The following is a 27,691-nucleotide window of genomic DNA, read 5'->3' on the forward strand; positions in this document are numbered from 1 at the left end:
GTAAGTATCTACTATGTGTTGAACAGCATGCTAGCACACAATAAGGAATCAAAGGAATTATAAACACGGCTTTTTGCTTTCAAAAAGCTTATACTTTAAAAGAAAACAAAATGTATATACTTAAAAACACGGGCTAACACCTTAAGGCAATGTATTAATGCTGAGTATTAAAATAAGCAGTACATATCATACAGGTTATGGAATTCAGAGAAAGGAAGTATCAGTTCATGCTACAGGAGCTACAAGAGAGTAAGAGAATTCAGGCCCAGATTCCATCTCTGGGCCTTAAAGCAAATGGCTAGGGAAAAGTAAGGCAGAGGGGAGACAGGAGCTTGGAAAAAAGAATGAGCACTGCATACCATGGGGGGTGAGGAGTTGTGTCCATTTGGAATGGTGGGTACTTGCTGAATTGGTAGAATGGGTCCAGAATATGTGGGGCATTGAAAGAGAGCAAGAAGTTAGAACTTTATACTGTACTTGTGAAGAACTACAAAAGCATCCTAAGAATCCAATTACTTTGACAGTAGAATTTCACCACAGTACTATCTTCTGAGACCATGCCACAGAGACAAATTAGAGGAGATACTTTATTGTGGGGCGAGGCAAAGCAGTACATTGCTTTTTCACCACAACCTGCTAAAGTTTATGTACTACAATGTACAAAATGAATATTGAAACCTTGAAAAAGATCCTAACACACTGCATTAATCTAATATCTTAACCTGTCTTTTTTTCCCTAACCTTTTGGAAAGCAGTTCAACTTCTATAGGCCTTCAGATATTTGTTAAGTATATTTTTCTGAATCTGACCTGTCCATTGAGATTTGAACTCACGTGCCAAACACTTGGTATCTTCATTTGACTCTTTAATAGACAAATTTAAGATGGTGAAACACAAATCTTCAACTTCCTCACCTTCCCCACCAATTTGAGCAAACTGATTTGTCCTTCAATCTTTTCCATCTCAGTAAATGAACAAATTAAGGGGTTCTCTCTCTTACCCTTCAACTCAAATCCATTACCAAGTCCTGCTGGTTCTGTCATTAAAAGATACCTCAAGTCTGTAAACTGCTCTGTGTCTAATGCTTCCACCCTAATCCATGCCACGAAAATCTCTTGGCTGGTCCAAAGCAATAATCTTCTAAATGGTCTTTGTGCTTCCATTCTGGTATCCCTACTTTATTTTCCATACAGCAGTTGGAGTGCTCTTTTACAAACGGAAGTTGTCCTACCTCTATAACTCTTCTGTTTAAAATTCTCCAGTGGGTTCCATCTCAAAATAGAGCCAAAATTCCTTCTATGGTGTATAAGGCCCTACAGGATCTGGCTTCTGCCCCCCTTTCTGCTTGGATTATAAATTGTAGCCCCACTGAGATTCTTTCTATGCTGAAACAGGCCAAGTATACTTCTGCCTCAGGAGCTTTGTATGAGCTGTTTCCTCTGCCTGGAATGCTTTTCCCTCAAACCTTCACTTGACTGATTTCTTCTCTTCATTCAAGACTCGTCTAAAATAGTATCTTCTCAAAGGAGCCTTCCCTGACACTCTAGCCCCTTACCTTGTTTTATTCTTCTTCTTAGTACCTCTTACTATCCCCGAAATAATCTGTTTGCTTTTTGATTTGTCTTCCCCACCCTCCAGACTAGAATATAAATTTCAAGAGAGAAGAAAGTATGTGTGTTTTTTTCAGTGCATGTGATATATAGAAGGTAATCAATACATTTTTAATGAACACATGAACTATGTTCTAATCTTGTTTCTTTCAAAAACAGTACCATGTATCAAGGACAGAATCATGCTACTTTCTGGAAGAAAAAGTTAGTACAGATATTGTACTAGTATTTACTTATTTTATAAACACAATGTATTCTGGAGAAGGTTTATTTTTAGAAACAATAGCCCCTCAATTTTCTTACAAATATCTACTAAATTCCTATTATGTATCCAAACAGATCCATTCTCCCTAGTTTCTGGGTCTGACAGCATAAAGCACAATCTTTGAGGATATGAAAATTATAATCCAAATAAGTTTTATTTCCAGTTCTATTTATATCTTTAGCAGACATTTCATTATCTAGTGAAATAGATAACATTTGAAATTAAAAAAGCCACACAAATACCAGATATTTAAAATTTTATTTCTAATTTTACTTTGACATTATTCTGAGAGAGTAAGTATGTAGGCAAGGTATTATTCCTACCTGTCAGATAAAGCTTTGGGTCACAGGGCTACCTAATTAGTGGTAGAACTTGGAAGAAAGGGCAGCATCTTCTCATTTTACTAACTGAATGATATGTCAGAATATAAAATACACATAATGTAAAGAAAGAAAGGCTCTTTTTTTCCTTTCCTTAGCAACAGATGTCAGCCATAAAGATTCAGCTCCCACTCAACCGTAAATAAACACCCTAATTTCCAGGAAAACATTTTCATTTTGCCTTCGTTTGTCTAAATATCACCTCTCTTTACTGTTCCTTATATATCAATTACTGGTACTATGTTTCCATGAAAAGCTATAACCCGTCTCCTGACCCTACCTATTAAAAGGGTGCTTGGGGAAAAAAACTTTTTACTGGAAGAATGAATGTTATGGCATTAATAATTTTGCAAAATAATACCCATGTTTTAACAACTTTAGTATGAAGCACTAAGACTGACTGGTGTCCAAGTCTGAGTATAGTGAAGAAAATTCGTTGAGCAAAATTACTTTACATACATACTCAGTTTAAAAATGGTGGCGGGGGGGTGGGGAGATCTCATATTTTATGGCACATCGTGTTTTTCATGGCCCAGTACAATGCCTAACACACTTTAAGCTTACAAATAGCTGTCTGAAATATGTTAGCTTGTAGCGTTATATACTTTTTATACTTACTGTCTGATATTCTTGAGGAATGGTCTGCTCTGCACCCAGGTTACATACTTGCCTGGCTCTCTTCATAAGTTCCCTGCATTTCTGCAATAATCTCTGTCTACTTTCATCCAACTCGATGAAATGTTGCTAATACAAGAAAAAGAAATATTTTGAAAATTTGTATGTTACTGTTAAGTCAGAGGGCTATTTTATTAAACCACCACATTATATCAAATATATTATTGAATTTTGATTGTGATAAGCAAATCATCCGAAAACATATCTCAAACCATGATTGATTTTATTGTAAAGGTTAAATTTGAACTTAAACTTCACAATATATCAGGACATTAATAATATGGCATTTCTTGAATCTGTAAGAGCTCTGAAATTTAAATTTAACTGCCTTTTTCTGAAAGTTTAATTTAGCTATGTATAATTATACTCTAATAAAATTTGATATATACAGTATGTAGGCTTCATATCCAAATACTCAGCATTCAAATGTAAGCAGAACCTTTAAATAATGTTTGATAGTTTTCCAAGCACCTTTCAGGTAGCTATCATTTATTCATGGACCCATTCGTTCCTTCACCAAATAATTACTGAGAACCTATCAAATGTCAGTATTTTATTATGCACTGAGCATACAGAAAGGTGAATAAGAAGGAAGATACACAAAGTCATTAATTACCATACAAGAAACAGCTACTATTTACTGAAAGCTTATGTGCTAGGTGCTTCACAGCACTGTATAGTATTATTATCCCCATTTTGCACATTAAAAAAGAGGAATTACACAAAGAGAGTATGTGTGTGGTGTGGGCAAGGGATGGAGGAAGGTCAGAGTGGCCACAGAAGCTATGTCAAGTGAATGATCTTAAAGGACAAATAAGAAATTACTAAGAGGGAGCAGCAGAAGGTATTCCCAGCATAGGTGATTTAAAACGTACAGGCCATGGAAGCCTCCAGGGCCTGCTTATTTAGGGAACAAGAAATTCAACGTGGCTGGAGAAGAGGTAAGCGTGTAAAAGATGAGAGTGGCAAGGTGGGCAAGAGCCAGGTGGCAAAAGTTTCATGTGTAACAAGAAGGGCATTGTGGAGGACATGGAAGCAACCTAAGTGTCCATCGTCGGATGAATGGATAAAGATGTGGCACATATATACAATGGAATATTACTCAGCCATAAAAAGAAACAAAATTGAGTTATTTGTAGTGAGGTGGATGGACCTAGAGTCTGTCATACAGAGTGAAGTAATAAGTCAGAAAGAGAAAAACAAATACCGTATGCTAACACATATATATAGAATCTAAAAAAAAAAAAAAGGTCATGAAGAACCTAGGGGCAGGACAGGAATAAAGACACAGATGTAGAGAATGGACTTGAGGACACAGGGAGGGGGAAGGGCAAGCTGGGATGACGTGAGAGAGTGGCATGGACATATATACACTACCAAGTGTAAAATAGATAGCTAGTGGGAAGCAGCCGCATAGCACAGGGAGATCAGCTCGCTGCTTTGTGCCCACCTAGAGGGGTGGGATAGGGAAGGTGGGAGGGAGGGAGACGCAAGAGGGAAGAGATATGGGGATATATGTATATGTATAGCTGATTCACTTTGTTATAAAGCGGAAACTAACATACCATTGTAAAGCAATTATACTCCAATGAAGATGTTAAAAAAGAGAAAAAAACAAAGGGCATCATGGGATGCCTTCTGTGTGCCAACCATGGTTATCACCCCCATCCTATACGGTAATTACTATAATCCTCATTACCATCTTAAAGAAATGTATTATCTCCTTTTTTATATGTGGTTCAGAGATAATTAAGTTGGAAATAGTAAATGAAAAAGAAAACAGGTCTTAGCTTGCTCTTTCCATCAAACTTTGGTCTGCACAAAAAGTACCAGAGCAGGGGTGAGATAGAGGGAAGATTTGTTAAACAGTATTGATGTCCCAGCCACAAGCCAGATCTAACAATTAAGACCTCTGGGGCCAAGGCTTGGACATTTGCATTATTAATAATGTCCTGAGGTAATTTTTATGCACACAAGTTTGACAGCAAAGAAAGTAAACTAAGACAAAAGTTAGTAAAAGTATATATATACTGGACTGATCTGAAAATGCAAGCAAGCCTTTATACTGATCAGTTAGTATCAATATAAAGTTTCCTTGAATGGATTCCTTGGCTCCTACACAGCAAGAGAAATAAAAGAAAATTAAAGGCTCCCAGTCACCCTTACTCTGCTCTCTAGAGCCTATTATACTCAGGCAAATGCAAAACATGGGACAGCTAGACAGAACTAAACACTCCTCAAGTCTTCTCTTCCTACTTCCTATTCCTCTGGATCTTGCTAAAGTGAAGTATTAGAACATTATGGGAAAGAAATATTCCCAAGCTGAATATCTGGGGCTCTGGGCTTAGGACAAAAGCTCATTCAATAGTTTCCTTCTGTTTGGTGGCATGTCTGATAAAATCTTTATCAGAGGGCTTCCCTGGTGGTGCAGTGGTTAAGAATCCACCTGCCAATGCAGGGGACACGGGTTCGAACCCTGGTCCGGGAAGATCCCACATGCCGCAGAGCAACTAAGCCCATGCGCCACATCTACTAAGCCTGCGCTCTAAAGCCCGCGAGCCACAACTACTGAAGCCCTTGTGCCTAGAGCCCATGCTTCGCAACAAGAGGAGCCACCGCAGTGAGAAGCCCATGGACCACAACGAAGAGTAGACCCTGCTTGCCGCAATGAGAGAAAAGCCTGCGCGCAGCAATGAAGACCCAATGCAGCCAAAAAAAAAAAAAAAGAGAGACAATGTTGTTTCTATACATACATGTTTGTGACACTATTCACATAGCACCTGTTCTTCCCCCACCCCATAATTCTTACTGAGTTTTTCTGCGGGGGTGGGGTGCAGAAAAAGTCCAATTATATAAGATAACACTGTAAATTCAGGCTAGTGAAAAGGGCTTATTTACATTTCTTCATAGAATCTAGCCTTTAACGGTTAAAAGGCCACAGAAACAGTTCATCTGTGTAAAACATAAGGGGAGAAAATGGCAAACTTACAAAATATCCCCCACCAACATTTCAGAAAAGATTACTCTGTAGGTACATACCCTGAAAGAAATGAATAAGTATTATCTTTTCTCTGAAAGTATTTTGATAAAGTTCAATTGTTATGAAAGTTGTACAGAAATACCTTGACACTAAACAAGAAAAACCTTCTCTAAGAGGGCCCTCTAGTGGAAAAAATCAGATTGTTCACAGAATTTCTTACTGAATATATGTTGCACATAAACTTAACACAGTAAATATTCTACTTAATTTATTAAAATAAGAGTGAAACAAAATGAAAGCCATTTTGGTGTGAAAGGAATTAAACTATGTTCTAGGTAGCATAAACTTATGCTTAAAAACTGGTTGTAGATCAAAACATTTCTTTCTCAATTTTCCTTTCATATAAAGAAAAGAATCAAACTTCATTCCAATTTAATTGATTGCAAATTCAAATGTTAACCATAAGTTTTCGTTCATATTGGACTGCATATATATTTTAGAAATATGAAAAGTATTTAATCTTTTCTTTAAGCAGCTTAAAATTTTAACGTCGAATTTGAAGTTTAGAAATCAGTGGTCTTCACTGACGTTTTAATATACAAGCTTACAAATTCTATTTCAATCAATCTAATAGTAAACAGTGACAATAATACTATTTACTTGGGAAAGGATTTTTTCCCGCCAAATACATATATCTCATTTAAATTGGAAAAAAAAGTCCTCTGAAGTTGTTTTTTGTGGGAGAGTAGTAAGCAGGCAGGCAGAGGAAAGAACATTAGATGAAAGCACAGAATTTCTAAATTTAGTATTAGGATAAATAAATTTAACAACTTCCAATTCTTGTAATATTAAACCTGATGTAAATCTTTACTTCTTAAGGAAATATGGGCTTCATGCTAGATACACACTAAGCATCATGATATATATTATTGAATTTACTATCACAAATAGCCCTGCAAGTTAGGTACCATAATACCTATGGCTGAAGACAGTAGGCTTGGAGTGGTTAGGAACGCTGCCCAAAGTAAAAAACCAAGTAACCTGTACATCCATCTGTCCCCTCCATATCTGGATTCAGTCAGCTTATTAACTTGTCATAAAAATATTCCAGAAGGTAATGACATACTTCTGGAGATGTTTTATGGGTCTGGAACCCTTTTTCCCCTATTTGCCTTCCAATAATTTGAGGAAGTTTGAAACTCAGTGGTGGTTAGTTATCCCTATCCCTAAGTTCCTTCACGAATACAATCCCTACTGAATTTTTGTGTCAGTCTTCTTTTGTGAACTTGTTTTCATGATCAGGGTAAAAGACAAACCCTGAAGTGGCAGTAATGGTTCCTTAGTACAACCTGCAGTGTGTCCAAAGGAGGAGGGGAGGGAGGGAAGGAAGGAAGGAAATGATTTCTTTTTGTTTCAAATGCAGTAGGACAGCAGAAGAATAGGTAAGAGCAAATATGGGTAAGTGACAGCAAACATGAGAAGGAAAAAGAGCAAATGAAAGAGAGAATGAACTACCAAACACTTATTCTCTGTATCTTTTACTCATCATTCTTGACTGTTTAAAATGTGTGGTTGGTGACTATGATCAGTCAGTAACAAAACTTATCAAAACATAGTGTAAGAAATAAAAGAACCTTACAAAAGGGTTGGTTAAGACAATTATGAATAAAAAGCATTTAATAACTTTCAGATCAACATATAAAAAAGGGAAACCATGCTGCAAAATATGTTGAGGAAATATAAAATAAAGCCAGGGGTAGTATCAAGTAAGATTAGTATGGAAAAACCTGACAAGATGTGTGTGTGAGTATGGTAAGAGGCTGAAAACTGAGTGGGTATTATTTCCAGGTAACAAAATCTAGAGTGACACACAGCTAATCAGATTATTTCTCTAGACAGTATAATGTGGCCATCTTTGTAAAAAATTAGTGACTCAAAGATTGAAAACAAAACCTCCTCACAAGTACTTTCCTACTCTCCAGAGTAATTAGCTCAACTCAAAATATTACTATTTCTGCTACTACTAACAAAATGGATCAGTCACAGTTTGCACCTAATCTTAGTACATCTATGTGAACTAAGGCTGCTGAAGAGTATCTCTAACCATGTCAACAGGGGCTGAAGTCTGGGAGAGGGCTTACTCCAAAGTGAACATGATTTTGTGATACTTATGTAACATGACACCCATAGTTTTCTTAAGTTCTCATTGACAGTTAATTCAAAAACAAAACTTCAGGCAGCAGGATCAAATACTGTCTCGTGTGCCCGGACGGAAAGCTCCATATATCTGCATAAGGGGTCAATTCCTTCATGAAATCTCTTCTATAACACCATACTCAACAACCATGTTCACAGGCTCAATCAATGAAGAAACTTTGGCATGGGCTCTATCATTATTTACCAAGAGAACACACGATCTGCAGATGACTTCCCTTATGCTCCCACGACGTAAACACTGATGAGCTCTCCGTTGGAAACTTGTTTCACATCCAGCACCCACCCCCACACCCCCCACCCAAGTTTCTTTGCCGGATCTCTTCTACATATTCAGAGTGACTACTGCTACACCCGCTGCCTTCCTGTCTTCCTCCACCCCTTTTCTTTGGGTGGGGTGGAACTTTCCCCTCTTCCAACCCTCCGGTTTTTGCTCAAACTGAACTACCCACAACCCTAGGATATGGAACCTGACCTTCAGCTCCTTTTGGCTAGGTGTGTTTGTGCTTGCATACTTTAAGATGCTTACCTGCTAGCAAAATTCTTGGTTTTTTCCCATTTCTCCTAGCCATAAACTTTTTCAAGAAGCCAGAGAGTTTGAAGAAGCTGGCTTCAGAATAATGAAGCTCTTCTTCTACTCTGATTTAATCTTTCCATTCATCTATGCAATCCTATGGCTACCCAGCCTCTAAAGACTCTTTCCACTGAAAGATACTACTATAGTTCACTTTTACACAACACGTTTGTTTCTGGTAAGTGTAAAGTGAATCATGTACAGACCACTGCCAGAAAGGAGTATATTCTAGCAAAGCAGAAGAATAGATAGGAAAGGGTACAAGGGGACTCTGAATACATGAATAGTCTTAAAACCCTGCAACAAATATGGCGAAGTGTTACATCTGTTAGAAGAGACAGTGGACACATGGATGTTATATTACTCGTTTTACTTTTGTATATAAAATTTCATACTTGAAAAAAGACTTCATAAGTTTTTTCCTTAAATTTTTCAGTTCTGAAGTGTAACTAATGGATAAATAACCTGCACATATATAAAGTGTACAACTTGATGAATTTTGACAAATATGTACATCAGTGAAACCATCACCACTAATAATGAACATGTCTATCGCCTTCAACAACTGTGTATCCATCTGTAATCCATCCCACTGTACCCTTCGCAGGTAACCACTGATTTATTTCAGTCACTAAGCATTCTGCATTTTGTAGAATTTCGTATTTTTTAGCTATTACAAAGAAAGTTGCTACACATTTGTGTACTAGTCTTCCATGGACATATACTTTTATTTCTCTTGGGTAAATACTGGGAGAGGAATGGCTGGCTCACACGGCAGGTATATGTTTAGCATTTAAGAATCTCTCAAGTGGTCTTCCAAAGTGGTTATTCACTTTAAATCTCTACTAGAAATGTATGCAAGTGCCAGATGCTCCACACCCTCACCAGCACTTTGGTTTGGTCAGTCTTAAAATTTTAAATCATTCTAGTAGGTCTGTGGTGATAGCTCATTATGGCTTTAATTCACATTTCCCTACTGACTAATAAGGTTGGGCACCTTTTCATGTGATCATTTGCTCTCTGTATACTTTAGTGAAGACTATGTTTAAATCTTTGGCCTGTTTTTTTGACTGAATTGTCTTGCTTATATTGATGATTGTTAAGAGTTCTTGTTATAGTATCTATCGGGGGTCAGCAAACTTTTTCTATACAGAGCCACTAAGTAAATATTTTAGGTTTTGAGGGCCACATACAGTCTGTTACATGTTCTTCTTTTTTTGGGTGGAGGCTTTTAAAAATGCAAAAACTATTCTTAGCTTGCAGGGACTTTACATAAACAGACCTTAGGCTAGATCTGGCCCATAGTAAGAGCCCTTCATCTAAATACAAGTCCTCTGTCAGATGTATGTTTTGCAAATACATTTCCCCAGTGTGTAGCCTGCCTTAGCAGTGTCTACTGAAAAATTTTTAATTTTGAGGAAGTACAACTTCTGATTTCTTTCCCTTTATAATTCATGCTTTTAGTGTTCTATTTATTCTATTTTGTCAAAACTAAGGTCACTAAGATTTTCTCTTATGTTTTCTTCAAGAAGTTTTATAGCTTTAGTTCTTACATTTAAGTCTATGATCCATTTGTATATGGTATGAGGTAAGGGTTGTGGTTCATTTTTGTATGTGACTATTCAATTGTCCCAGCACTATTTGTTAAACTATTCTTTCTACATTAAATTGCCTCAGTATCTTTGCCAAAAAACAACTGACTGTATATATGTGTATCTATTTCTGGATTCTCTGTTCCACTGATCCATGTCTATTTTTACACCAATACAATGGTGTCTTCATTACTGTAGCTTTGTAATAAGTCTTAAAATTAGGTAGTTTCTGTCATACAATTTGTTCTTTCTCAAAGTTCTTCTAAGCCCACTGCATTCTAGAATAAGCTTGTCAACTTCCAAAAACTAAAACCCTTCCAAAAACCCTGCTAGGAATTTTACCGAATCTACAGATTTGGAGGAGCACTGACATTCTAACAAATCTTGAATCACTGATCCATGAACACAATCAATTCCGTTTACTTTTATAGTTTTATAGTTTTTAGTGTATAGGTCATATATATCGGGCTGGCCAAAAAGTTCGTTCGGGTTTTTGTAGCATCTTACAAATAAACCCGAATGAACTTTTTGGCCAAAATATATACATCCCTATGTACTTAATATTTTTGATGCTATTGTACACAGTATTTTTAAATTTCAGTTTCAAATTGTTCACTGCTAGCAGACGGAACCACAACTGATTTCTACATATTGAAACTTGTATCCTGCAACCTTGCTAAATTCAACTAGAAGCATTTCTGTACATTCCTTAATATTTTCCACAGAAATGATCATACTTGTCTGAAATGGGCAAGTTTCTTCTCCCTTTTCAATATGTAAGCCTTCTCTTTTTCTTGCCTTGTTGCACATTTCTAGTAGAGATTTAAAGATTTAAAGTGAATCAACCTTGTATTTCTGGGATAAACTCATTTAGTTAGGATATACTACTCTTATATACTGCTGAATTTGATTTGCTAACATTTCATTAAGAATTTCTTCATCTATGTTCATGAGAGGTATTGGTCTGTAGTTTTCTTTTGTCTGGTTTTGATATCTAAGGCTGGCCTCATATAATGTGTCAAGTATTCCCTTCCTTTTCACCTTTTCTAGACTTTAGGTAGAATTGATATTATTTTAAATGCTTGGTAGAATTCAACAGTGAAGCCACTGGGCCTGTAGTTTTCTTTATGGGAAGACTTTTAACTACAAATATGATTTCTTCAGTAAACATAGGGCTATTCTAATTAGCTCCTTCTTCAGTGATCTTTGATAGCTTGTATCTTTTAAGAAATTTGTTCATTTCAATGAACAAATCCTTTTAATGTCTGTAGGATTTGTACTGTTATGCTCTCTCCTATTAAATCCCTCTTCCCTACATCGTGGCCTGGAAACTCTCCAGGCAATAAGCTAATTAAGGCAATTGTAGAGCTCACCTGGTTCTGTTTTCCCTTCTCTTACGGAATCACTGTCCTGTGCTGCCTGTTATTCAATGTCTGAAAATCTTTGTTTCATATACTTTGTCCCATCTTTTAGTGGTTTAAAATAAGAGGGTAAACTGAGCCCCTGTTTCATCATGGCCAAGAATGGAAACATTTACTTTTTATTATGGGAAATGTAGAAATATATGAAACAGGAGAGAGAACAGTATAATAAACCTTTATGTATCTACCATCCAGCTTCTTCAACAATTTTCAACTCATGACCATCCCCACTCGCTCCCCATGTGGCCCCCTCCCTGGATTATTTTGAAGCAATTCCAAACATTATTTTCTTTGTAAATATTACGGCAATGTATTTCTAAAAGATAAAAAAATCCATAACCACATTATCAAACTTAAAAAATACTGTCAGTAAACTCTAATATTATCAGATATTAAGTCAATATTCAAAATTCCATTTCTTAGAACTTCTTCTTTAAGTAGTTGCTTTGCTCAAATCAGGATCAAAATAATGTCCATACATAGTATTTGGTTAGTACGTTTTTTAAGTCCCTTTTAGCTTATACATTTCCTCTCCCCTTTTTATCTTAGTTACAGTACTGCACTGCCCAATAAAGTAAGGCACAAGTCATATGTGACTAGAGTTCTGAGAGACTAAATTTTTAATTTAAAATAATTTAAAATCAATACTCACTTTAGCCACCAGAAAATGTTTAGAATAATCTGAGTATATGAATTTACTTTTGCAACTCTTAAGTTTTATAAAATCTAATATTTGTGATGAAAATTTATCATCTAAATTCAGATGTAAGTATTTATTACAGTATTTTGAGGGCTTATTATAAAATTGTAAAATATCTCAATAATTTTCCAGTATTGATTACATGTTGAAATAACATTTTAATTTACTGAGTTAAATATACTATTAAATGGATAGATAATTTTACCTATTTCTTTTTACTTCTTAAAATTTGGTCACTAGAGACTTTATAATGACATACAGCTTGCACTATATTCCTATTGGACAGCGCTAAAGTAAATGATTTGTCCCTATATAGTCCCTTACGTTCTAGATTTTGCTGACTGTATTCCTGTGGAGTCATTTAGCATATTTTTTGCTCTCCTGTATTTCCTGTAAACTGGTAGTTTTAGAGCAATGGTTCTGAATGGGGGCAATTCTGCTCCCCAGGGCAGTGTCTGGAAATATTTTTGGTTGTCACAGCTGAGGGAATGGTGTACTACTGGCATCTAGCAAATAGAGGCCAGGGATGCTGGTAAAGACAGCCCCCCACAAAAAGAATTATCCAGTTCAAAATATTCATAGTGCTGAGATTGAGAAACCTTGTTCTAGAGGCTTAATCGGGTTGAAATTTGATTTTTTTCACAACATTAGTTCATAGATGGTATTGTGTTATGTCCTTCCATCAGGATACACATAAATAAATATCTGGCTATCTTTTTGTGATGTTAGCAGCTAATGTGATCCACTGATTCATTAGCAGCTACAAGGTGGTGATATTCTAACACTATAATTCCATTTGCATCTTTTCTTTTTTTTCCTTCTGCATTTATTAACTGAAATACTTCTGTAAAGAAAAACTTCCCCATCTCATTTGTTTATCCTAAATAGTTCACATAAAAAAGACAGCATAAATGCTAGATTCTTTCTTTGCCATTTTTGAAAATCATGAGCTTGTTCCCTAATATCCTCCAAAGGTGACCATTAATATTTTAAGCATTCAATTATGAAATCAATAGGTTTATCATATATTTTTGATTAATATTTTGAGCCTTTTTGACCCCAAAAGATCCCTTGTGCTCATTGTCCTTTCATTTTAAACCTTTTTGAATCTCTTTCTTTTAGATGTGCCTCTCATATTATGCATAGTATTGGAATTTACTTCAAAAAATTTTTTAAAAAGATAAATTGTCTCCATTTATATTTAATGATATGATTGATGTTTGGCCTAAGTTCTGCCATTGTGTTGTCTTAATATGTATATAAGTTAAATATCTAATCTTCAGTGATGTAATCTGTTTTATATTGTCCCCTTCTCCCTTTTTCATCTATTGTTGGCATTTAAGGAAAGCTATTTTTTTTTTTTTTTTTTGCGGTACGCGGGCCTCTCACTGCTGTGGCCTCTCCAGTTGTGGAGCACAGGCTCCGGGCGCGCAGGCTCAGCGGCCATGGCTCACGGGCCCAGCCGCTCCGCAGCATGTGGGATCTTCCCGGGGCATCAACCTGCGTCCCCTGCATCGGCCGGCGGACTCTCAACCACTGCACCACCAGGGAAGCCCAGGAAAGCTATTTTTATTTGAAAGATTATTTATGTGCAAAATATCTTATACAATATCCTTACGGCCTTAATATCTTTTTTGAGATACTGGTTCCTACTATAAACAATATTGAAATTCTCCCTCATTTCCCTCTCCCAAAGCATCTAATCTGAAGTAGTATCCTTTTATTTCCTGATAGTACCTATAGGACAATCAGCAAATATATTCCATTTTACTTACACTGTCTCCCTTCTCCCATGTTTAGACTGTTGTGCCTTTAGCTGTGTCAGCCTTATAATCACATGATACATGCTTACTATCTCCTTAGTCTATCCTGTAGTTCTAGTTCTCCTCAGTAAGCAGCTTTGTTCTGCAAAGCAGTTTCGGTTAATTTGAGAGCTCACAGGGCCTAAACCACCACCCCAGCGCCACCTGACCTTTCTTGAGTCTATGGTCACCTCCCAGTTTCAGCTGCTCTCAAATTGGTCTGCTGAACTTTCCACACCAAATGGGGCCTCTTTTCTTTAGAGATGAGTACCTGTCGGTTCTTTAGAGATGAGTACCTGTTGGTGACTTGATTTTTGGATTCTTGGAGCCTTCCCTCTGCTTCTTACCACATACTTTCTGATACCACACCAGTCTTGATGCTGCTGCTGATTTGATCTTACCCACCTATAGTTTGGAGTTCACAGGTGTTGTAAAATATAGAATTTGACTGATGTTTGTCCCTGGTTCTTGGGAGGAAGACTCTAAAACCCTAGGAATTATCTGAGTGATAGGAGTGTCTGTCTTTGTTTTTCATGGGCCCCTACTAGGATCACACCTGACTTTACTATGCTAAGGAGTGACTCAGGATGGGCGAAGGCAACGCCAGAAAGACAAATCATGTGACTAGAGGGGAGGGCTGGGGCTTTGAGTCTTATTATTGTCCTCCCAATCTCTTGAATTCCAGGGAGAAGGGCTGGAGATTGAGTTCAACCACATGGCCAATGATCCAATCAATCATGCCTAGGTAATGCAACCCCAATAAATGTCCTGAACACTGAAGCTCCATAGAGCTTCTTGGTTAGTGAACACACTGATGGTAGGAGGGTGACACATCCTGATTTCACCAGAAAAGTGTACAGAAACTGTGTTCAGGACCCTCCCAGACCTCACCCTACATGTCTCTTCATTTGACTAGTAGGGATTTGTATCATTTATAATAAAACTGTAATTGTTAAATATAGCCTTTTCTTCAGTTCTGTGAGTCACTCTAGTTAATTACAGAACCTGGGGGAGTCATAAGAGCTCTTGAATTTGTAGCCAGTTAGTCAGAAGTGCAGGTGGCCTGGGGACCTCTGAACTTGCAGCTAGCATTTGAAGTAAGGGTAGTTTTATTGGGGACTAAGCCCTTAACTAGCCTGATGTTAACCCTGGGTGGTTAAGTGTGAGAATATACTGCAGTACACCTATAGGGATACCTTAAAGCTTGGTTTGTTGTATATGTTGTCCATGGGTTGTTTGTTAACTGTTATGTTATCCTAGTTGCTCTTCTGTTTTTGGGAAAGGATTTGAAAGACTCAAAAACTATCCCACTGTTATACTAACTCATTTTGTTGCTAGTTCTTCTTTGGAATTTATGTTAACTTAGTACAGCACCCCCAACCCCCCCACTATTTCGATATTTATCATCGTTTCACAGGTATTAACAGAAGGTTAAATCACCAAGATTACACACTAAGGCCACTCTCAGTGTTGATTAGAACTGATCTGCAGTTTACTTTATGGGATACAAACTGCAATAAAAGCTACTAGTTGCTGCTTGGTAACAGTAACAACTATAATTTATATTGGTTAAGAAAGCAGACATGAGACTTTGGTCTTCAAGTGACTAAATCAGGGACTCTAATTCTCTTTTTTGATTATTACCACACCTCCCCCAATCAAATAACATAAAATGCAGAATACGTACAAAGGGTTTCAAATATTGCTTCCTCATCAGCAGGATGCATTAAATTTGTAAATTAAAGAGCATAAAAAAACTGCATATTGCAAGGCATGATATATATATATATATATATGTGTGTGTGTGTGTGTGTGTGTATATACATACACCCCCCCCCCCACACACACATTTTCAAACTGGTCTGAAGCCCCAAAATAAAAAATAAAAGCAAACATTTTACCTCTGTGAGACGTAGCTGTGATGAAGCAGCCATATAATCTGATTCTAATTTGTTCTTCTCAGAGATCACTGTAGTATTTTGAAGAATTAAATCTACTTTTTGTATATGCAAAGAAGTACAAATCTAGGAATAAAAAACCCCTATGAGTTTGTTTTACAACTAAGAAAAACAATACAGTTTCTTTTAAAAAACAAAATTATAAACCATGAAAAAAATAACATTTTTCTAATGTGACTGATACCTCTCTCAAATAGTTCTTTTTATAATTTTATTCTAAGAGAATTTTAAAGTTTTCTTGTATATTTGAGTCATCTGGAATAAAATAATCATCTGGAATAATTTAGCTTAATGAGTGCTTTAAACCAATTTACTGATCTATAATGAGAAATGTCCAACAATACAATCTCTTGCTAAGATTTTGCTGTCGACCTGCAACAAAAAAAATATGACTAAAATTAAGAACATGGCTTACCTTTATCAGGTTTGTTAATTCAGTAACAAGTTTGGCTTTTTGAACATTTATTTCTTTGATTTTGGTGCTTGCTTTTCGTTCTTCCTCTTCAAGGTTGCAAGTATCCTGTTCCATCAGCTTTAAACTGTATGAAATGCATAATGATGTGGAAATCAGAGAAAACACAAGGATTGAGCCCAAATTCTTAGGCCCCCTGCTGCTTTATGGGTGGGCTATTTAGCAATGCTACTCAGATGTTAACTGCTAGCTTCTAGGTTAAACAATCATTTTGTGTAACCACTCAAGACTGAAAATATTTTTTGAGATAGAGTATGTGCCCAGCATAGTCTAGGTAATGCTAGTGGCTAATGGTATAGGATCTGGAATCAGAAAGATGGATTTAAATTTCCTCTTTGTCACTAATGAGCGATATAACTGAACAACTTCCTTCTCTGAGCTTCAGTTTCCTCATCTATAAACTGTAAATAATAATAGTACTTCTCCACTGGGCTCTGGTGAATACTAAAAAAAGGCAAATTATGCAACACACTTAGTATAGTGTCTGGCCCATAACTGATAAACATTGTTTATAAATATAGTCCCTTCCCTTATGGAGCTTAACTGTGGAGATCTGATTAACAGGTAAAAAATATATATAATGAAAAGGCAATACAACAATCCTAAAGGTTAATACTTTGCTCTTTAAGATGAAGAAACTAAGGCTCAGAAGTTGTTACCTAAGATCCCAGATACTAAATTGTAAGATGTGTTTGTTTGACATCAAAGTCCAAGTCTTTCCACTACATCATGTTGCCTCAAGGGAAAAATCAAGAACAAACGATGGAAGCAATAATAAACAAGAATGAATAAGTTCAGTGGATGCTGCAGAGAGTGGACTGAATGGTACATGAAGAGACTTTGGTGAAGACAGGGAGGAAATTAGAATGGGTGGAGTGAAATAAGATTTTGAAAAACGTGAAAGCCAATCTAAAAGAAAGCAGTATTTAATTAAATTTCATGTAGTAAAGGTAGGGAGCTATAAGATATTCTTGAAGGGGGTAGGAACGTGAAAAGAAGATAAACTGGATGACAGTATTCTGGACGCACTGAACAGAGAAGGAGACTAGTCAAGTAGAGACCACTAACCATGTCACCACTGCAGTATTCCAAAGTGAGTAACTGGAGGTATGAGACAGCAGGATGACAATGATTATGAAAGGTTACTGCACTACAAAAATCAACATTACTTTATGAGGAGAAAGTTTCGCTTTAGACAATGAGTTCAATACAGCAGTCCAACAGTAAATGTCTTATAGATGACTGAAGACAGAAGTGAAGGGTTAAAGTAGAAAAAAATTCTAGGCAGTCAGTTAGACTAAATAGCTATATCTTGCTTTAAGCAACCAAGGTACATTACTGACTTTTTAAACAAAAGTTAATGGGCAATTGTTTGCTTAAAATTTTTTTTCTTAAAGCATTTTAAATATTTAATTTATGAATGTGTTTAGAAACATTATTATATTAGATCAAGGTAAACTTGTACCTTATTCAAGACTGAGCTGTCATTTATTATGTTATTGATATCTATATTTTTATTCTATAGCAAAGAAGCATAAAAGAACAATCACAACAGAAAGGTCTGTGCTGTGTCATGACAGGACATGGGAAAAGCCTTGAAACTGGAAGCCACAGTTCCTTTCCCCTAGACTGAACACCCTAATAGCTTTTATCCCATCTTATATATTCCAAGTTTCTATAAAATATCTAAATTCAAAATAAACAATAAGTTCTGAGAACAATTGCCTGGGCTCTCACAGTAAGCTAGCATAAAGTAACAAAGTATTCATGGGTGAATGATGCACTTAACGTAATGTAGGAGTGCACAACTTCACTGATGAGGTCACATTCCATGTTGCAATTAAACTTTCACAAACCACACCTTGGCAAGTTTTGATAATACATACACTGAAAAGTCTATTAAAGCACTTCTCCCTTTTCCAGCTGCATATCTATGTGAGGCCAGATTTTCTTCATATACTTCAACCAAAACATCTCACAACCCAGTGAATGCAGAAGCACATATGAAAAACAACTAACTTCATCTAAAGAGATTTACAAAAATGTAAAAACAATGTCATTCTTCTTGCTAAATGTATTTTGTTTGGAAAACTTTTTCATAAATATGTTAATGTATGGCTTTATTATCATTTTAATGAATTTAATTTCTAATTAATTTGGTAAATATCAATAGATATAATCCATAGAAACAAAACTTCCTCAAGGTCCTCAATAATTTTTAAGAACAGAAAGGGGTCCAGGGATGAGAACAGCAGATCAGGGAACAGAAAAACTCACAACACTTAAGATTCACCTCCCTTTGTCCCATGTTTTGGGTAGGAGGGTGTAAGTTTGAGAGAGAAATTGTACGCAGAGTGCTGGTGGGAATTGTGTCATTACAACGTATAACTAACAATATCCTTATAGTGCTTTTGCACCACCCACCCAGCCCCCTTACCCCCAAATAGGCTGAAAGATACCTTCCTAGTTTGGAACTAATTTTTTGTTCCAGTTGTCTTTTCTTGGTTTTCCTTTCAAGAAGCTCCTTCTTCTTTTGTCTAAGTTCATTATCTTTGTGTTCTAGATGTTTGTTTGTCTCACGTAAGGCAATCAACCCTGATTCTACTGCTTGCAATTTTCTATTAATTTCCTATGGAATATGCAATATTGTTAGTATATTTAAAAAACAGGCTAACGTATTATAACTCCAGTTAATATTCTTTATTAATACTCAAAATAACCAATCTTTAACTTAGATATAAGACATAACACCATACATTCTCTGACATAAATCATACCAATGTTTTCTTAAGTCAGTCTCCCAAGGCAATAAGAAATAAAAGCAAAAATAAACAAATGGGACTTAAACTTACAAGCTTTTGCACATGAAAGGAAACCATAAACAAAATGAAAAGACAACCTACGGACTAGGGGAAAAGACAACCTACGGACTAGGGGAAAACATCTGCAAAGGATGCAACTGACAAAAGTTTAATTTCCAAAATATACAAACAGCTCATATAACTCAAAAATAATCCAATCAAAAATTGGGCAGAAGACCTAGATAGGTATTCTCCAAAGAAGATAAACAGATGGCCAATAGGCACATGAAAAGATGTTCAACATTGCTAATTATTAGAGAACTGCAAAGTGAAACCACAACGAGGTACCACCACATACCAGTCAGAATGGTCATCAAAAATGCTGGAGAGGGTGTGGAGAAAAGGGAACCCTCCTACACTGTTGGTGGGAATGCAACTTGGTGCAGCCACCATGGAAAACAGTATGGAGGTTCTTCAAAAAACTAAAAACAGAGTTACCATATGATCCAGCAATCCCACTACTGGGCATATATCCAGACAAAACTATAATTTGAAAAATACATGCACCCCAGTGTTCATAGGAGCACTATTTACAATGGCCAAGACATGGAAACAACCTAAATGTCCATCAACAGCTGAATGGATAAGGAAGATGTGGTACATACATACAATGGAACACTACTCAGCCATAAAAAAGAACAAAATAATGCCATTTGCAGCAACATGGATGGACCTAGAGATTATAAGTGAAGTCAGAAAGAGAAAGATAAATACCATATATCACTTATACGTGGAAACTAAAATATGACACAAATTTATTTACAAAACACACTCATAGACATAGAGAACAGATATGCGATTGCCAAGGGAAAGGGGGAGGCAGGGGATGGATGGATTGGGAGTTTGAGATTAACAGATGCAAACTATTATAGGTAGAATGTATAAACAACAAGGTCCTACTATATAGCACAGGGAACTATATTCAATATCCTGTAATAAACCACAATGGAAAAGAATATGAAAAAGTATATATCTATAGCTGAATCACTTTGCTGTACCCCAGAAACTAATGCAACACTGTAAATCAACTGTACTTCAATTAAAAAAAAATTTTTTTTTAAATGACCAACCTTTAGCTGTTCTTCTAAGTGTCGTCTTTGCTCTAGATCCACAGTGACTGTGAGAAACTGGGCTACTTTTAGTGATGTGTTACTAGAAATAACTTGGTTTGAATAAAAAGAAGTTTTCACCACAAACTTTTCTTCTGCTGTATAAATTTGTTTTAATCGGGTTTCTTGTATTACCTATAATGTAAAATACGCATTCAGTGCACATCTAAGAATAACTATGACATTTTTAAAAGGACTAAAGAATTAAAAATACAGATCTCATGAATTTTAGAAGATCAAAATATACTAGGATATACTTTATTTTTTAAAAAATGTACCCAACATCTCTAAAAAGGTGAGTGATAAAATTCAGGTTATTATTTGGGAAAACAACACTAAGAAAGAGAGAACTGGGAGAAAACCAAAACAACAACCAAAGTTGGCTATACTTCTACTTCACTATACAATCTCTCCCAAGTAAGTGTACTTTTGGGACTTTATCTACAGAAGAGATACCAGGAGTCAACTTCCCTGTAGACTGAACTGTGTTATCTTAACTAACACATTTACTCTCCCCTCCCCTCAGTTATATTGTTCAAAGATACATAATCTTATATTTAATTCCTGTATATTTGGGGAATACTTAATGCACACACTTTTCAAGGACTTCAAAGACTTTGCATTTTTTGGAGATCTTTTCTCTCAAGAATTTATTTAAGGAGTTTCATAAACTAATGCACATTCTAAACACCCTAACATTGGATCTGTTACTGTTATTTATAAAGAATAGGCTGCTGTAGTTTTTTCCAATCTCTAAAGGTTTACTACCAGTATTCTTGTGGCTTGTTTCTCTCTAGAAGTTTAAGTGAAGAGATAAGACATATTTAAGCATACTTAGTTTAATAGGGTATAAACTGGTATCCACAAATGCTGAATAATTTGAAATGAAGGGAAAGCCTAGATGAGGTTAGCCTACCCACATTTCATGAAAATAAGTTTTAAGCAAATTGAAACTGACAGAGATGGTGGGAGTGCTCTCAGCAAAAAGAACATTGTTAAGCTAAGGAGGTCAGCAGACAATTTAACCAGAGACCAGCCTTGGAAATTAACGAGAACAACTGCATAAATAGAGTATAATCATTTACAGAATCTAAAATGTCAGGACTTGATAATAAAGCAAAACTTACACTAAAGAATGTTATTTTTATTCTAAGGAAGAAATATAGCCATTATTTGTCATTAGGTAGACATGAAACATTAAGACAGTGAATTTCCTCAGTGAAGGTTTGTATCTTCTGAAAGATGGCTAAGACAATGTCAAGGGCTTTATTAGGTGTCTGACTTTGCTTTACTATATACAATGTTATTTTTCTAGTACAGACAATAGAGTTAAAGCTCTCTAGATGACTTAACCAAAATGTTAAAAAGTGCATAAAAATCAACTTGAAGCACTGTTCAAAAAGTGAAAGGATTTTCCAAGTGCAGTATTGCTCCTTTCTGCCCCAAAGTAAAGCTATGAAAGCCCTTACCAAATTTTCTATAGTCTTTCTGCAATAGTAAAGAATACCTACTATCCTAAGCTTCAGAGATAGCACCCTACCTACCTCTGAAGTTATGACAGAAATTGGATTGGTCTATGTATATAGTCTTGTCCTCTTTTTTTAAACCCCATCTATGAAGACCAAAGAGAGAGGTATACCCACATGGAGAGTTGTATTTTTGGTTTCCCAAAATGGTCACCATAATATAATTTTTAATCAAAGACACAGGCAACTTACCACAAGTAATAATGGCTTGTCTGTGCAAAATGGGTTAGTAATGAGCCCCCATTTCTATCTTCTGTTAATGAGGTATATAGAGGCCCCGAAATTACAAATGAATATCCTAGGGATACTTGTAGAATGGTTGTTAAAAAATTTAAAACACATTCTCTAATAAGTTCACTATTATAAATAGCAGTTAGGTCTGTAATTGGGTCCTACAAGCAGTATTAATATGGCAACTTGGTATTAAGGAAAAATCTTTTCTAGAGGAGACTTCTTCCCTGTTTCTCCCTTTGATAAAAGCAATGAAGGTGGTTTGGAGTCTTAGAGATTACTTGTAAGGAGAAGAAAACTCCAAGCAGCATTAGCAGAATATAGGAACTTAAGAGTTTATGTAGCTGTACTAGACAGGAAGATGAAATCCTATTAAGGGGTGGTCATTCACATGAGATAATCTTAAATGGAAACTTTAAGGGGAGGGCTTACCAAAGCAGTTACATATCCTAGCCTACCATCCTAAAGTATAATTTGTCTGAAAAACATAATACAAGAATTTAAATGACTAAACCGTTAATGTTTGAACAAATGTTTGTCAAGCAAGGCAGAATCACATAAGAGAGCCACGTGTCTCTTCAGGTTTTAACTTAACTACCCTACATGTATTAAGTTATTTATTTACTCTAGGTCAGTGGTCCCCAACCTTTTTGGCACCAGCGATCAGTTTCATGGAAGACAATTTTTCACAGACCTGGGCTGGGTGGGTGGGGGGGATGATTCAGGCAGTAATGCAAGCGATGGGGAGAAATGGGGAGCGGCAGATGAAGCTTCGCTCGGTTGCCCACCGCTCACCTCCTGCTGTGTGTGCGGCCTGGGGGTCGGGGACCCCTGCTCTAGGTAACTCCACACCACTCCTGTCGTCAAGTATTAGTCAACATTCACTGTCCTATGTCATATTAAAAATGGAAAATACCAAGATAATTTCTGTATGGTTAAAAACAATGGCATGTTTCTTTAAATTACAAGTTTTCCTTGACTTTAAGCTAAGAAGTTTTAACAAAACTACATTTTTGGTACTGATTCAGTACTTTCTTACCTGTTCAATTCTTTCTCTGGTTCTTTCAGTTCCTACAGGAACTTCATGAATGTGATACTGGCAGCAGAGGTAACTCATGACAGGATCAGGTGCATCAAATAACTCTCGCAAATAAGAGAAAAATCCATATTGTCTGAAAGGAAAAGCAACTATTAGGTTTTTCTTCTTAAAATATCATTTAAAAAAAAATCCTAGTTGACATGTGGTGACTAAACAATAAATAAAAAATAAATTAACAATGGTACAGAAAGTATTTTCTTTGTATAGTTTAGTCACTTAATATTAAGTGATTAATATTCAGATTTATTTCCTTGTCAGAAAAGTTTAATATTTATAATTACAAACCATTAATCTCTTCTTTTGTTGCTTCTACCATTGCTTTTATACAGAATTAAGACTTTATTTACTTATAGCTGTTTTATAATTGCAGTTTTTCCATTTAATCCTTCTGGAAATTATTTTTATATTATGAAGTGATGATTTACCCTTTTATTTTCCCAATAACTAACCAACTATTTTAGTAGCTTTTACTAAGTAGTCCAATATTATTCCACTGATTTAAAAAATCACCATCATATACTAACTGATACCATGGTCTGTTCCTGGGCCTAGATTTTTCCTTATTTTAGACTTAGGAAGAGATACTAAAAGGGATTAATACAGCCTATAAAAAACATATTTATGTGACAAAGAAATAATTAAAATATATTTGAGAGAAATGATTATTCAATATTCAAAGTAACAGCTTAGTTCTAATAATATTTTCAAGACTTACTTAAGTTCATTCAATGGTCGTGAAGGTGCTTTGTCTGCATATGAACTCTTAGGAGCAATAACAGCATTCACTCTTAATTTTTTATGGTCACGAACCTTAATATAAGGAAAAGAAAATATTACCTTAATTACCATATACTCAATCAAAAGAATTTTTAAAGTTATGGTATTCTTACTGGCATTCATGGGATGATCAGAAATTTGAACACTGACTAGCTATTTAATGGTACTTATAAGAAAATTTTTTAGTGTGATGATATTGTAGCTATGTGTTTTCACAAAGCGTACATTTCTTTTTTTATTTCCACCGATAAATTCTATCAAACAGATAAGGAAGCAGTAATACCAAAAACCTTTTCAGAACAAAAAGGAAGGGACAAGTCATTTTATGATTCCCGTATAATCCTGACAAAAGTATTACAATATCCCTCATGAACACATATACAAAAATCCTTAACAAAATATTAGTAAACAGAATCCAGCAATATACATGACCAAGTAGAATTTATCCCAGGGATGTGAGATTGGTTGATTTTGAATGCTACATCAATCCAAGTTATTGTATTATCAGAATAAAGTACAAAAGCCATATGATTTTCAGCAAACTAGGAATAGAAAGAAATTTCCTCCACCTGGTAAAGGGCATCTATGATAAGTATACAGCAGACATAATACTTAATTGTGGAATATTGAGTGCTTTCCCCCTAAGTCTGGGAATAAGCAGGGGTATCAAATCACACCACTTCTTTTCAACATTGTCCTAGAGGTACTAGACAATGAGGTGAAGCACAATAGAGGTAAAAGATTAAAAAGGAACAAGTAAAAAGATCTATTTGCAAGGGTATGATTTTCTACACAGAAAGTCCTGTGGAATCTATAAAGCAACTACTAGAATTCAGGAAGTGAATTCAATAGTGTCACAAGATACAGATCAAATGAAAAAGTATCAAATTATATCTATGTACTAGCAGTTAACAGCTGAAAAATGAATTTGAGAAATCCATTTCTAAGAGTGTCAAAAATCCATAAAATACTTAGGAACACATTTAACAAAAGATGTGCAAGACATAAACACAAAAAAATAAAACACTGCTGAGAGACAAGATGGGATGGTGGAATGGAGGAATTTCATGGTGGCACAGATTAGCAATGTTCAAACTACTTTCACAGCCTAGAATGCTGTGACTACTTTCACAGCACTCTACACTTGAACAAATTAGTAAATAAATTGATGATAAGGGGGAGAAGGAGGTGTTTTTCACTGCTACAGTAGGAAATTACAGATATGCAAAGGAGAAAGAGTAGAAGGTACCCTGTTGTGTTCGACTGTAATTGGAAGCATCAGTGTGAATTCATGGTGCCCTTATGCACTCTTGTTCTCCAGATAAATATAAATTAAGGGTTTGCATGCAAGGGCTAAGAAGCAATGAGACACTAGCAGCAATGCACACATCTAACACACAGATCTTGGTTTCTAAAAACTAGGGTTCTTTGGGGAAAAGGCTGATTGTAAGGCCCAGACACAGCAAGGTAAAGGTATAAGTGAACACCTTGCTCTCCCCAAAAGTAAGTACTGCTCAAAATATGTTGGTAAGGGCTTCCCTGGTGGCACAGTGGTTGAGTCCGCCTTCCGATGCAGGGAACACGGGTTCGTGCCCCGGTCCGGGAAGATCCCACATGCCGCGGAGCAGCTGGGCCCGTGAGCCATGGCCGCTGAGCCTGCGCGTCCAGAGCCTGTGCTCCGCAACAGGAGAGGCCACAACAGTGAGAGGCCCGTGTACCGCAAAAAAAAAAAACGTTGGTAAAATAACATACAGCGGTCAAGCTGAAGGTCTCACTGGCCAAATGTGGGACAATTTTGAGCATTAAAATAAATAATGATAGTAATGGATTAAAATCTATAAAACAAAATTCTATGAGTTTTATATGATATAATGACTAAATAAATGGAGAAGAAAGAGCTCTTCCTTATAGAATACCAACTAATAAATATAGAAAGAATGATGAGAATCATTAATGGTTCTTAAACCTACTAGGCAGTTACATGAGCAACAGGATATTTTTAAAGGCTCAAAGTATTTCCTCACACATAATTACAAACAGAAAAATAGTTTTACTGTAATGCTTGTTTTGAGGACAAATTTATTCCAAGCAATTTATATATTAGGGGACAACTTAAACATTATGTGATTCTCACATTTGCTTAGGTACAATTATATCCATAACAAATATAAGCTTTTCTCTAGGTGAATGCAAAAAATGGCACCCAACTGAATGGAGCTGTGTAGGAATAGATGTAATTTGTGCACAAATACACAGACACACACACATCCCTCTCAAACATCTACCAGCTGCCTGAGTTCACTACATATTATGAGCCACCCCTCAACCACATCTGGTGTTACAACTTTCCATCCAATTTCAGGTAAGTGCTTTATAATTATTTTACCTACTACATAATTCACATACGGAACCCTTCCAATGCCTACTTCCACAAGCCAACTTCAGGTCTTTCAATAAGGCACAGGGTTGTAACATACAGTACAAGGAATACAGTCAATATTTCATACTAATTTTGCACATTGTGTAATCCATAAAACATCAAATTACTATGCTGTACACCTGAAACTTATAAGTCAACCATACTTCAATAAACAAATAAAAAAGAAAAAGCACATTTATTGTATCTGCATATTTCTTAATAATTTAACACATGTAAAGCTGTGCTTCCCCCCCTCCACACCATAGCCCCTGTGGGTTTTTATTATACAATTCTGCAGTACAGTAATTTTTAGGAATTATATATTGCTTATAGCAAAACCACCTGTACTTTGCTATGGAGAAATAATAAAGCAGGAGAAGACAAGACGGAGTAGAAGGAGTGAGCTCACCCCCTCTTACGGAAACACCAAAATCACAACTAACTGCTGAACTACCTCTGACAAAAAAATGCTGGAACCTACCAAAAAAGATACCCTGTATGCAAAGACAAAGAAGAAGCCACAACAAGATGGTAGGAGCAGTGCAATGGCGATAAAATCAAATCCCATTATTGCTGGGTGGGCGACCCACAAACTGGAAAATAATTATACTACAGAAGTTCTCCCACAGGAGTGAAAGTTCTGAGCCCCACGTCAGGCTCCCCAGCCTGGGGGTCTGGCAACAGGAGGAGGAGCCCCCAGAGAATGTGGCTTTGAAGGCCAGCGGGATTTGATTGCAGGAATTCCACAGCACTGGGGGAAACAAACTCCATTTTTGGAGGGCACACACAGGGTCTTGCGTGCACCAGGACCCAGGTAAAAAAGCGATGACCTCATAAGAAACTTACCTGCTAGTATTGGAGGGTCTCCTGCAGAGGTTGGGGGGGGGGTGTCTGTGGCTCACTGTGCAGACGAGGACACTGGTGATGGTAGTTCTGGGGAGTACTCATTGGCATGAGCCCTCTTGGAGGCTGCCATTTTCTCATCAAGACCTGGCTCCACCCAACAGCCTGTAGGCTCCAGTGCTG

General features: G+C 36.3%; 1 protein-coding gene across 1 annotated transcript in view; it reads right to left on the reverse strand.

Moving 5' to 3' along the window:
• The window catches only part of SMC5 (structural maintenance of chromosomes 5), a 111,903-nt gene that overhangs the window by 6,708 nt on the left and 77,504 nt on the right, over window positions 1–27,691 (reverse strand). The window contains exons 12-19 of the mRNA XM_060300855.1: window positions 24,185–24,279; window positions 23,410–23,542; window positions 20,575–20,748; window positions 19,103–19,272; window positions 16,587–16,710; window positions 16,115–16,237; window positions 2,874–2,999; window positions 360–404 (exon numbers count right to left, since the gene is read on the reverse strand). Coding sequence (XP_060156838.1) covers window positions 360–404; window positions 2,874–2,999; window positions 16,115–16,237; window positions 16,587–16,710; window positions 19,103–19,272; window positions 20,575–20,748; window positions 23,410–23,542; window positions 24,185–24,279 — 990 coding nt within the window. The remainder of the gene's footprint in view (window positions 1–359; window positions 405–2,873; window positions 3,000–16,114; window positions 16,238–16,586; window positions 16,711–19,102; window positions 19,273–20,574; window positions 20,749–23,409; window positions 23,543–24,184; window positions 24,280–27,691) is intronic.

Source organism: Globicephala melas, chromosome 6 (assembly GCF_963455315.2).
Source record: "Globicephala melas chromosome 6, mGloMel1.2, whole genome shotgun sequence".
Classification (NCBI taxonomy): Eukaryota; Metazoa; Chordata; class Mammalia; order Artiodactyla; family Delphinidae; genus Globicephala; species Globicephala melas.